Consider the following 13,040-nt stretch of genomic DNA (forward strand, 5'->3'; position numbering starts at 1 on the left):
AAATCCTAAAAGGATTTTTCTCTTTCAACTGAAGAACAGATTTAGTTACGGAGTCATATGCAAGCATGATGTAAAAATACTGAATCCATCCATGCTTTCTGTATGCAATACATTGGTTGTTGGTTATGCTTTCCACAGTTTTCAGGGGTTCCTGGATGTAGTGAACCCTGGCATCTGGAGAGGATATCCACTCAGTGTTGTGAGGAGGTAGAGAAAACCATCAATCATTTCCATCTAAAAAGTCTATCTAAAAATGATGCCTGAGTCAGCCTGTGCCTAATTTCATCCTGGTAAATGGTTTCTGATCTGAGAAAAAGGTAGAATTAATTGTGGTTCAGAAACATCGCATTAAAATAGTAAAAGTTTCACAGAAAAATAGTCAATTGCTTCATTTGCTTATTTAGCAAAAGGTTTTTGCTTAATTTACTCAATTAAGTTGTGGCTTTATTAAAAAAAAGCAAACTGCTGACAGTTAAAAAAGGTAAAAGAGCTTTCTACTCATGTAATTGAAAGATTTGAATCTTCTTTGGAAAGAAGGAGGTGGAAAAAAAACCCAAAAAAACCCAATGAAACACTAAGAAGCTTTAAAGTTGTGGACAGCACTTCCATAGTGCTGTTTCCATGAGTGAGTTGGAATGTGGCTGAAATACCTGCTTTTGAAAAAGGAAATAAAAATGCACCAGGTAATGAGAGTATTCCTCTTTCTGATTAAGCCCCTTGACTGTGCATACCTGTACGTTTTCCACTGTTGTATGTGTTTTTTCTGGCTACACCATCTGCCTCAGCCTTAGTAGCAGGATATTCTTTGGAGCCGTATCTTTTAACGCATTCTTACAACTGGGGGTAGATTTCTCTGAAACAGTTTTTGCTTGCATTGTGACTGCCAGCAATTTACATCTTTCCCTCAACCTTTCCCTTCAGGTGCAGAAACCTGACATTTCCTGAGAGCCTCCCTGAGGTGAGCATTGTGTTCATATTCGTGAACGAGGCGCTCTCGGTGATCCTGCGCTCCATCCACTCCGCCATCAACCGCACCCCTGCTCACCTGCTCAAGGAGATCATCCTGGTGGATGATAACAGTAACAATGGTAAGAGGGTTTGAGTCTTCCCCCTGCCTGCCCTGAGGCTGGATCATACAAGAGAAGCTTCAGATTCTGGCTTTTGCTCATCGTTTTGGTCTTGCAAATGTTATTGGTGTGTTTTTGCTGTTCTTCATCGCACACTCCTGCTGGGATGGAGAAGGGTGGTAGAGGGATGAGGTAGAGAGAGGGATGATCCCACACTCTACACAAGTGGGGCATGTTTAAAAGGGTGTACAAAAGACAGAATGTTTGAGGTGTCTGGCAAGCAGAATTTTGAATGTAACAATAGATTAGACCTAGTAAGTTTTACTCTTAGTGCTTCAGGGTGTTTTCAGGCTGGTATAGTTCCTGTGCTTCTCCTATTTCCACTGTATGATTCCACATGTGTACTCTCTGTTTTATATAAAATGTCTTTCTGTGTTTCTTAGACTTCCCCTTTAGATTTCCATTTCTCCTCTCCTCGTTAGCAGCACTTGCTGCTTCTCTGCTGTCTGTGCTCAGATGTTGCTCTCCATGATCAGAAGGATTGCACTGCCCATCTCTGATGGTTCAGGGTGTTTGTCAGTGAGGCCATGCTGGGCACTACTTACAAGTCTTATTTTCTAGGAGCTTTAGCAATGACATTTTAATAAGTACAGAATGCTGAACTTAAAAGAAAAATTCTGCTGTCATGGGGGCATTAATTCTGAACTGCTAAAATACAAGGAGAATCTGAATTTATCCTGTTGAAGGAAAAAAGCTGAACAAAGGGCTTCTATTATCCTTGCCATCATGACTGCTGTTACCTTGCTATATTCCTGTAGCTAAATCCTGTGACTTGCTGCTGATGTGTCTCAAATTTTTACAGAGAAGAAACTTACTGGGAAACGAGTAAGTTCCCCACCCCAGGCTATGCATGTCATTATATCCTCTTCTGCTGACTATAAATGGAGGAAAAAACTGCAATTCTGACTCTTTAAAGTACAAAACTCAACAACTTGGTGCAGGCCTAAGCCTTAAGTTTTGTCCTCTCCCTTATGCAACGTGTTGCAGTTTGATAGAAAAGAACACAACGATGAAATACAGCTTTGTCTGGTGGACTTGGCTGTGATTGTGTGGATCCACTCCTGCACCTTTCAAATGGGAGCTCAAAGAATCTGAGTAGTTGGTGGTGCTGCAGGGTCTGAAGTGTCTGGATATTGATAAACTGGCCACAAAGCAGACATAAAGGGAGAGAAATAGTCTGGTGGAAAATAAGTGGCTTCTAGAGTTTGAGTCTGGTGCTGTGTAGTTTACAGGCAGTTATTGCAGTGGGCACATTGCAGAGCAAAGTCAGTGCTTCTGAGAGCCTGTCATCACTGCCATCAGCTCTTTGCACTGTGCTCTGCAGGCTTGTCAGAGTTATTCTTTTTCATTATTTCATACCTGAAATAGATCAGAAATCACAGGAACTACTTTATCTTTCAGGAAAACCTGTCCAGCCACATTTTTTTTTTTTGTTAGTACCAGTATGGGTATGGTACTCTGTAATATTTTTATGATATGCTGTGCCTTTTATTCAGGCTTGCTTTTCTTACCCTTCAGTGCCTTAAATCCTTGGGTTCCTGGCCCCAAGCAGGGAGACAGAAATTGAGAGGAAGGTAACCTTTGGTTTGGCTGCCTTGGCTTGGTGTTACATGTCATTTTATACAAAATCACACTGTGCAGAGCTATAGTTAGTCTCACAGAAAAATTCAGCCCTCTACAGGATTTTATGCTACTCCTCTAACCCTTTCTCTGGCATCTCTTTCCTGCAGTACTAAATTAGATTTCTACAGTCCTCTTTATCCCATAATGTATGCTGAAGACCTGGTAATAGGCAGATATTTGGAGCAGATGGATGTTTGGAATGGGAGCGATTGTAAAGATGATTTATGGGCTTTCCTACTATTAGTTTAAATCTTGAAATAATTATTTTGAAACTTACTTTTCCTTTTACAATATTCTATTTTCAATTTTTTTTCTCCCTTCTAGCATTGCTGAGATGAATCCTTTATGTTTAGTGTCATTCTGTGTTTTTCTTAGTAGCTCTTTAGCCTGCAAATGTTGCTGCTTGTAAGATAAGTGGGTTACTCTGGGTTTCCCTGTAATGTTACCTGAGGGGGCAAACACTTGGTTCGTGCTTGCAGTGGGCTCCAGCTCTGCTTCTCACAGGGATCTGTCAGCATCCTAATTAAAAGTGGTATTTTTACTCTCCGGCTTTTGCCAGGGATTGGCAGCTTCTCTTAACTTGATGCAAGATTTCTTTCTGTGGTGCCACAGCCATGGGCTTCACAGGCAGGAAACATCACACTGTGGGAAATGACTGGAAAGAAAAAGTGAGCCCAGAGATCTGGCAGAGTCCAAATGGGCATGTTTTAATGAATCCCAGATTTCTGTATTTTGGAAAAGAGCATTGCAAGAACTAGATTTTTGGGTTTGTTTTTCTTAATTCCAGAAGGCTGATTTCAGAAGCCATAAATTCAAATAAAGGGTCAAAGTCTGTACATTTGTCTTGAACAATATGTGCTATGGTATTTTACTTAATGTACTTCAAGGTATGTCAAGCAAATTGTCTCTGACTTTCCCTAAACCTCGATGCAGTTTTTCAAATTCCCAGTTATGTTTCAGGAGACCCCAATTACTCTCTATGTGAATTTTCCCTTTTTTAAAATAAATGTTTGGAGTAGGAAAACTGTGAAAAAGCTGTGTGTGCCATTTAAAAGCAGAAAATAGATTTTGCAGGTCCTAAAATTTTGATCCTTTATTTAATAAAGCCATTTGCATGGCTTAATGTGTGTCTTTCACCTACCATCTTTTCTGGTGGAATTCTGATGAAGATTGCTCTGAATTGTTTCATATATGCTGATAGGTACATTAGTAGTAGAATTTAATTTAATTGAAGGCTAAAAAAAGGTACATTTCAGTGTCTACCTGTGTGTTGTATAATGAGAACAAAAGCTTTATTAAAACAAGGCAAGTATCAATGCTGTTTATTTGTGTCTCATCTGGGTCTTAGTCATGTTGGTGACTAAAAAACTGCGTGGATTTCAGATGTTTTACTGTATTTTTTAAGTGTCAGGTCAGAATCTTTCCTGTTCTTCTCTTCTTGGTGAGATAATGTACATATAAGTCTACAATTTGACAATAGAATTATTTATTTATTTTCCTTCAAAAGGAGCAGAATTAAATTTTTATTTTCAGTGAAGAGGGTTAAAAAAATTTAAGTGACCACACCCATGACTGCTGGTGGTTAATTAGACCACAGAAACATATTTAGAAGCATTGCCTGAGCTGGAGACTGCTGGCATTGTGGTATTTGCCCCTGGTTTGTGGCATCTTGCCCTTTGGAGACAGAGGGATGACCTTCTGTGCCACTGGAGCCCTGGCTTGGCTTGGGAGTCTTTTTGCTGGCATTGAGCACCACTGCATTACAAAGTACCTCTTGAAGGTGTTTTCAGATGATTTGAAATCTCTCTAAAAAAGCTCCTTGTGAGCCATGATGAGTTCAGTGTCATGGGGAGGCAGTGGGCATTGGCGTGTCCAAAATGTGCCTTGCAAAAAACTGAATACTGTAGCAGTAATTATCATCCTCCAGGACATTTTTATTTCACATTACAGTTAATAATGTTGCAGCAGAGGCTCAGATTTTGCAAGGTTCCTTCCTTTTCCTTGAAGCATTACTTATGAATGAAATATTCCTGCATGTTCAATGTAATGATTCTCATTTTGTCCTGAGGTTTCTGTGAATACAGCTGCTGAACTGCAGTGACAATGCTGGGTATCACAGGACATGAATTTTACTTCTTGCACTGTTGAGAATTAGCACAGACTGGTAAAAAGTGGGTCAGGTGCAATCATATCACCTGTGAGAGGATGTCCTCAAAACAGGGACTGAAAAGAAACTTTTCAAAAAGTATCCAGAGCTTTTCATTAAAAGGGTATATTTCTTTGGTAATTCTTAAGAGATATTTGGGTATGGAAGATTGTCTGATTTTTTTTTTTTTCTTTACAAAAGCAGTGATGAATAAATCTCAAGACTACTGTTCAAATGCATGCTAGATCTCATAGCACAGCATAATTTGAAGATGGCTTACTTGTAAGTCATACAACTATGAAAAACCTATTGATAGCAGTCTCCTAGGAAAAACCTTTTGTCTTGCATTCTTTCTGTTTGGATTCTTCTTCTTCCCTTACCTGAATGTCAGGAAAGTTCCAAAACAAAAAGAAAGATCTGAAAGCAAGGAAATAGGCCAACTTTATCCAAACCTGCATTCATTTTTGGGCTGTGATTTATGCACTGGGAAGGCTTTACTTTATCTGCCTAGATTGATTCTCTGCATTAGTTAAAGGTCTTGATGCTGAAATCATTCTTGCACAGTCTTTACACAAGCAAGCTCTTAGAGGGGATTGACATGACAGGGATTGACATGAAAAGAGGGCTGTGCAGTGCTGGTTAGGAATCAGGTGCTAAAAAGCAAATATTTATGTATAGAGCAAGAAATCTGTTCCCATTGTGGATTTGAGAACAATGTTGGCTGCTGTTACAAACTCTGCATTTTACTTTAGTAACACTTAGTGCTGCAACTTGAATTAATGAAGGCAATTCTTTGAGCATATGTCTGCTGCTACGTGTTGTGTGCCTCTGCTGGGACTGCAGTGAGGTGTGCCAGCTACTGTGGAAGCATCTGAAAAAACAGAAGAAGGAAATAACTGGAGGCAAACCCTTGTCCTCTGGCCATCTGTTCCAGCCACCAACAGAAGTTAGAGCATAATGTTCTTCTTATTCAGGGCTGTGAGAGACTGTCCTGGCCATGCAGTGCAGAACTCTGGTGGAAAAAAATGAACTACTAATGTAAATAGGCTGTAAGATTTTTATGAGGACACTGGCTCCTGAAGATGATGTCCTAGGCTGGCTGTAGACTGTTGTCTCCTCTTAATTGTCAGCCTTTGTGAATGTATTTGATTCCTGCTTTAGAGGGGAGAGGTTGTGGAGTAGGGTATCAAAATGAAGTGAGAAACAGAGCAGAGAAGAAAAGCACACAAAGAATGAGGCTCTTTGTCCCAATTATTCTTCCCCCTAGTTTTTGTTCATGTTTGTGTTGTTGTTGTTTGGCTGTGGTTTTTGTTTGTTTGTTTTCTGTTTATCACTCTTCACACCTTGTTCTCCTTCTCTGTTCATTCCTTCTTCTTTTCATCCAGGGGTGGTCTAGTTCCTTTATTATCTCACTCCGCTTGCCTTGCCCTCCTTTCTACCCTGGCAGTCTGCCCTTTTAAATGCTCACTCCCTCGCCCCCATTCTCTACAACTCATCCTCCTTCATGAGCTTGTGTCCTTCGGCTGGGTCTCCATTTTGCATGTTCTCAAATTCCAGGCTTCCTGTGCCTCTTATCATCTCCTCCATCCCACTGTTTGCTGCACTTTCTCACAAACTGCATTCCTCCATCTCCCCCATCTCACTGTTCAGCTTTCCCTTGCTTTTAGCAGCAGTAATTAAACTCCTGCCTGAATCATCCCTTCCTGCCTTCCTCCACCCCCAGTAATAGTCTGTTTCTTCCCCTTTTTAGGCATATTTTTTATCATTTCCTGCTTTCTTCCTTTTCCTCTCCATTGCCTCTTTTTCCTACATGTTTTTCCATTCTCTTTTACTTTCATTTAAGAAAAATTATGAAGTATCCTTTTCATTTAGCTTTCCTAACTGCCCTGTGCCTGAACTCCACAGTCCACCAGACTCAAGGACTCTGATTCCATCCCACGAGGGGGCAGGGATAGCATCCCTTCCTGGAGGGAAGGCTCTGGTTTTGTGGCCTCATTGTTATAGTTGTGTGAAAGTTGTTCCATAACCAGCATGGAGTTTTATATTGGGAACCATCAGAGTCTCCTTTCTTTATAACTCCAGTGGAAGGTCCTTAGCTTTCCTTTTCTGGGCAGTGAGGAGAGTTCCAGTGCTGTGGGACCATGTGCCTCTGTGGAAGCTCCAAAAGTGTTGGCGGTGACAAAGTGGCCTTTCAGCAGAACAGTTACTTTAATCTTGTGCAATACACCATAGGTCAGTCTGTTGGTATGGCTGGAAAAGCCACATCTCAATGTGTGTGCCAGCTGATAGCAGAACCTCTGTCCACATCAGGGGGCAGCTGTGCAGGGCAGAGCTTTTATTGCAGTCTCCGGACATCAGACTTTATGAGTCAAGCATTTAGAAAACGCTATGAATTGAATCTTCCCCTAGCCAGCAGTGCCCAAAAGTTAATGTATGGCCATCTTATCTTTTATTCCATCTGTCAGGTAATTCAGTTTGTTCAGTGCTGACCCACTTGCAGTGTTGCAGTCTGATAAAATACCTTTTCCTGTGTCAGGTTGAGCACACCAAGTCTACGAGGACTGGCCTTGCTTCATGGTGTCTCTGTTTTACCTTGAATCCCAGTGCCCCAGTTCATGCTGTGCTTCTGTTTCACATCTCCTGTCTCCCATGAATGACAAGGAGTTCAATGCACAGTCAGGGTGCTCTTACTCTTCCTCCCCATGCCTGTCCTGCCACCTTCTTGTGACACAGCCCTAAGTGTGAGCACACTCATATGTGCCCCCATGTGCCTGGCCCCACAGCAAAGCCTGAAATGGATGAATAAATTACAGTTCCAGTTTCTAGGTGACAATAAATAGCTGCCCACTGGTACTTTGGGGTGTTCTGGAAGAATGGTTTGGGTGAACCTAGAGAAAATAGCATCACCTGTGTCAGGTGTGACTCAGAAGCCAAATGTGAGCACACTTAATGGCTGCAGTCACATTCACTGGGAACAGGCTTGGTTTAAGTTCTTCTGGTAGTAATGAGGAATTCACCCTGTGTGCATCCTGGCTCTGAGGATTCCCAGCACACAAATACTGCCTTGGTGCGCTTCTCAGTATCATCACTGTGATTTTAGCCTCAAAATTAATGTCTGGAGAGCTCTGAGAAATGGCTTGGTTCAAAAACCTTTTTCTTTCCCCGTTTTTTCCCCCTCTCACATTTGTCAGATTATTTTGACTTCAAAAATTCTTGAATGGTTTCTGTTGATAATGTTGTCAAGCACATGTCACTAAATTCAAGTAGCAGCCACTGGTATAGATTTGGTGCAGTGACAAACATTCATGAAGAGCTCAGGAGAAAAGTGCCAATATCTGTTGATGTCAGTAAGATACTGTGCTTTGATCAGATTATTTCCTTTTGAGGTCTTTTCCCATGAAGTCTTCGGCAGAAATTGTATTTGAAATATTCTAGTAATGTAAGCTCTTATGAGCCTGAATGACTTCTTAAAGGATTTCTTTCTCTTTGCTTATCAAAAGAATGGCACTTATAATTGAAAGAGTTTGACAGGGTGTGGGAAAATGCTCTGTAATGTCAGACAAAGGAGTTAAAGGATTTTGCCCTACAGAAAGTTAAGAAATGAAAATTGTCTTTTAAATGAACTTCATTAAAATGTACCTTTTCTTCTCAACCCAAGCATACTTTTCTTAAAAAGAAAAATGAATGAAAAGATAACGTTCATAAAACCAATACAGAGTTCTTAGCTTTAAGTAGTTGTAAAACTTCCTGCCAGAGCTGATAATTTCAAACACTTTAATTTCTTTGTGATAGAACCTCAGAATTCTTGATGTGCTGAAGGGTCCAAGACGTGATAAGAGGTTTGCCTAAGGAAGTATTTGAGAGTGTTCAAGCGTATCAGTTAGCAAAATATATGAATAAATTACAGATTAATCTTTGGTTACCACACATTTACAGGCATTGCTAGATATTTTAAAGGTACCATGGAACCTACTGTAAGTCTAAAGTTTAAGTACAGAACATTTTAAGAAAGGATATGTGAATTCTAAAAATTCAAATCAGTTCATGTTGGCTTTTCTTTTGGCCTGGTTTTCTGTAGATGTGCTTGGCATTGAGTTCTTTGGAAGTGCTCTCAAAGTGTTTTCAGTGGCCTTATTTTAAATTACTCAACTTCACTCGTTCACTGCTAGTGATTTTCTGGGGATGTTACTAAAATGGTGCTCCTTCCTTTCACCTTGGGAAAGCAATCTATTTAAGGTAGTGTGCTCCAACCAGCAGCCTGGGAAAACTTTGGGGAAGGCTCAATTTAAAACTTTATGGAAAATGTGATCAAGGTGACTAAAAGCTAACATTTTCATTTATGATGATGCAATTAACAAGGGAAAAATGAGGACTTAGGGATTAGGCTGTTGAGAGAGTGAGAATTCCCGCTGTTTTTTCCTCACCTGGTGCATTTGGAAAAAAGAAGTTTGTTTTCATTGGGCCTCCATGTCCAGAGCTGTTGTTAACACCACTTAGTGTTGTGGAGCTCTGTTGTGAGAGTCTCTGGGGGTACACGAGTCCATATGGATGGAGATACAGGTTATATGCTGAAAATATAAATACCCTTCATGTTCTTTTTGGTTTTCACAAGTGTCTAGGAGTCTGTTGGGTTTTGGGTAAGCTCTGCAGCCAGTTTCCTACAGGACCTGGCAAATCTTGCTCTCCTGGCAGTTTGAGGGAGAAAACTTCTGACTGGAGACCTGCATGGAGCTGAATTCTCCTGCCACATCCCTGTGGCAATGGAGTTTGTGAATAAACTGATGATTTTATTTTATTTTTTTTTAATATTAGTTTCCTTTCAAGCATAATCTGAGAGCAATGGTAGATGCTTTTTGATACCAACTCAAAGGACGATTTGCCTTTCATTAAATTTAAAGGGGTTTGTCTGCACTGCAGTCTGAACTTTCCACTGGGTAATTCAGAATCATGATGAATGCTAAATAATATGGCAGCATGAATCATTGTTGTTTTCGTTTTGGCAGCAGGGAAAACCTTGATGGAATTGCTAAGTGCTTTCAGTTCTCTCCAGATAGCTCAGTGTCGGCTGCTGCATTGTTCCTTTGCTCCTCACTGACACACTCCTTTGGCCCAGTGCCTGTATAATCATTGTTTAATGTTTCAAAAGCTGCCACCTTCTATTTGAAGCAATCTTTTCAAGCAGTGCAAATACCAGCAGATTTGCATACAGTAGAAATAGAAATAATTGGAAAAATCAAGTAAAAAATAAAATAGGAAATGAGATGTTAACAGGATTAATGTTTTATGACGGTGAAAAAAATAATTCTGCATGGCTAATCAAATTGCAGTGAAATTTAAAGAAGCCTAAAGATATTTCTGTGGCTAAATAGATGGTCCGTCAGTCTTACAAGCTATGAAATAATTATTCCTCCTGACCTATTGCTCCTAATCTCAAGCTTTGCTCACGTACACGAAGTGGAAAGAGAGCAACAAGGTCTTCTAAAATGAGAAACAAGTTGCAACTCATTTGCCAGCAAATAAACAAGTTGACAACTTCTCTGCCAGGAAATAAACAATGATTTCTGTTTTTTATTACCATGAATGACTGCAGTGTCAGTACTTGAAAAATGTATTTACATTCCTATGTCAAATAAGTGACTGTGATTCCCTGCCTTGTAGTGTTATTATTACTGTATGGGCAACAAGTCTGAAACATCTCCCCGTGGTCTGCTTCTTATATGCAACGTCTAGGATTACATTTCAGTGATGTTTGTGCCCTTGAAACTTCTTTGTTGGTAGTTCATAGGCTTTGACATCCAGTTTGGAGCATGCAAATGGAACTGGGTAGCTCTGGTTTTGTGTTTTCCCTCCTCAGCTGTCTCTGTTTCCAAAGAAATATTTATTCCCTTTACTGATTTCCCCCTGCCACACACACACAAATAGATAAAACTCAAGGAATACCAAGGCAAAAATTGTGTGTATGGTTAGTATCTCACAGGCAAAGACAAAATGTATTCCACAATTAGCTTCAATTTTTATTAATGCTGTTTGTGCTGCACAGTGTTCTGGAAAAGGGCAAGAACTGAGTGAAGCTGTGCCATGACAACCTATGGAATGCCCTGTGTGCAAGAAGGAGACCTGAGAAGCTCCGAAGGTTCCTGTTCTTCTAAGAATAAACCTTACAGCATCTGAACTTGGAGCATTAGTCCTCTTTGAGAAAAGAGACTTTAGGAAAGCTTTTTCACCAGAAAAATTCAGCTGTAGCATAGCCAAGGAAAAAAACCAACCAGTAGGGTGGTTAAAAGAAAGGGGAGATTTTTTTCAACTGAGAAGCAGAGTTTGTGCAGAATTCTCTTCTCCTGGGGAGGCCAAAGACTGACTAAGGACAAGGGAAACAGTCAGGGTTATTTTGCCTTCCTTTCCCTTTCCCTTTCCCTTTCCTTTCCTCTAGATCTGCACACTCCTAAAGCTATCTGAGGTAAAGAGTGTCTGACTTTGGAAATGTTCATTTAGTCTGTCTCCTTGCTTCAGCAATTATATCTCCCAGAGGAGAAGAACATCACAAAATAATGAAGTTACAGGAAACCTCAGTGGCTTCTTAAAAGGAACACCATCACATGTGGACACAGAATGATCACATAGATCATAGGAAGAGAAATTTCAGATGAAATAAGAGGATTTGTACTTCAATTTTTCCCCTACAAGCCTGAAAAGATCAGTTGTTACCCAGATGATACAGAAGTACTTTACAGGTTGCCTGATACTCATTTGACCCTGAGCAGCATTTTATGGAACTCCAACTAAACTTTCACTGATGTACTCTTCTCCTAAAATCTGAGTAAGTTCCTCTATAACTGCATGTCCCAGCAGGAGCTCTGGGAAGAGTTTGAGGGCAGGGAATGTTGGTAGCTCATATCCTTGAGAACACATTGAGCATGGGAACTGCTTGGTGCTTCTCTCTCAGATGGAAATTCAGCAGCCTGGAATACTCTGAGCAGGAGCACTTCTGCAGAAGACAGATCAGTAAATCCACTTTAAAGCAGTCAAAATTACTGTTTTGCTGCTTGCTGTAGAATGGGATTTTCTGTTGGTTTTGCAGATGTGCAGTCATAGTACCTGAGGTGAGAATGGCACAATAATTTTAGTGTTCAAGCTTCCATCACAGGCAGCTCTTGGTGCTAGTGTGCTGCCTTTCTCAAAATGATGCTGAGATTAAACTAAGCATGATATACTAAATCTTAAGAAGATTAGATGCATAAAAGCTCTCAGTTGAAAAATATTTTTAAAAACAAAAGGGAAAAAAGGGAGTTATTCAGCTACTTAAAAGGTTTTAGGGTTTGTTTTACTTTTATTTTTTCTATAGCTTGTTTTTTCCTTATGTCAGTACTCCATCTTTACCAAATGTCCAAAGCTTGTAGGTTTTGTTTTTAATTTGTGGACAAATCTTGAAAGGTGCTGACTCCTAGGATTTAATTTTTCATTAGTAGGCTGTGTTCTACAGTGTGCCATAGGTTCTTTCTTGTGACATGGAAAAATATTATCCGTAAAGTTGTATGATTTGTCCAGAGGGAGTTACCACCAAATGAAGGAAATCCAGTCCTTCAGTGGTGTTAGATCAGCTCACATAGCCCATGTCTTCAAATCAGAAGTGGTTCATCACTGAGAGAGAGTGTTGTCTTCCCAAATGGATGTGGAGGTGGAGCCTCTGTGATCCTGCCAGCTCTCACCACAAGTTTCAGCTCCTTGGAGCACCATCTGAGAGCCAACGGAGTCTTCCAGGAAGAGGATTGCAAAACTGACCCTGAGTCACTCTCAGAGATCTGTAATTCATACTGCAAGCTCTGCACAGGTTAGCCATGACCAATATTTGCTCTTTTTACCACTCTTTCAACTGCACACACAAATTAGGAAGTCAGGGGTCTTTTAAAATTATCTAAAAAGAAAAACCTTCGAGAAGGTGAATTAATAAAATGGTATGTTAAACTAACCATCATTTTATGGCCCGAACTTGAAACACAGAGAAATTACTTAGATGCAGTAAAATGGAAGAAAAAAACCCAGCAAAAGTTGGTCTAATCAGCTTTCCTTATACTGGAAAGTACCCTAGAAAAATATGCCTGTTGCTTCAGAGTATATCAAACTGAGTTTAATCAACCATGGATTAC

The 13,040-nt window shown here is 40.2% G+C and overlaps 1 protein-coding gene across 1 annotated transcript in view; it reads left to right on the plus strand.

The window, feature by feature from the left end:
* GALNT18 (polypeptide N-acetylgalactosaminyltransferase 18) overlaps positions 1-13,040 on the plus strand; it is a 213,472-nt gene that overhangs the window by 105,737 nt on the left and 94,695 nt on the right. Inside the window, exon 4 of the mRNA XM_083862760.1 lies at positions 922-1,088. Coding sequence (XP_083718886.1) covers positions 922-1,088 — 167 coding nt within the window. The remainder of the gene's footprint in view (positions 1-921; positions 1,089-13,040) is intronic.

Source organism: Zosterops lateralis, assembly GCF_965231275.1.
Source record: "Zosterops lateralis genome assembly, chromosome: 6".
Classification (NCBI taxonomy): domain Eukaryota; kingdom Metazoa; phylum Chordata; class Aves; order Passeriformes; family Zosteropidae; genus Zosterops; species Zosterops lateralis.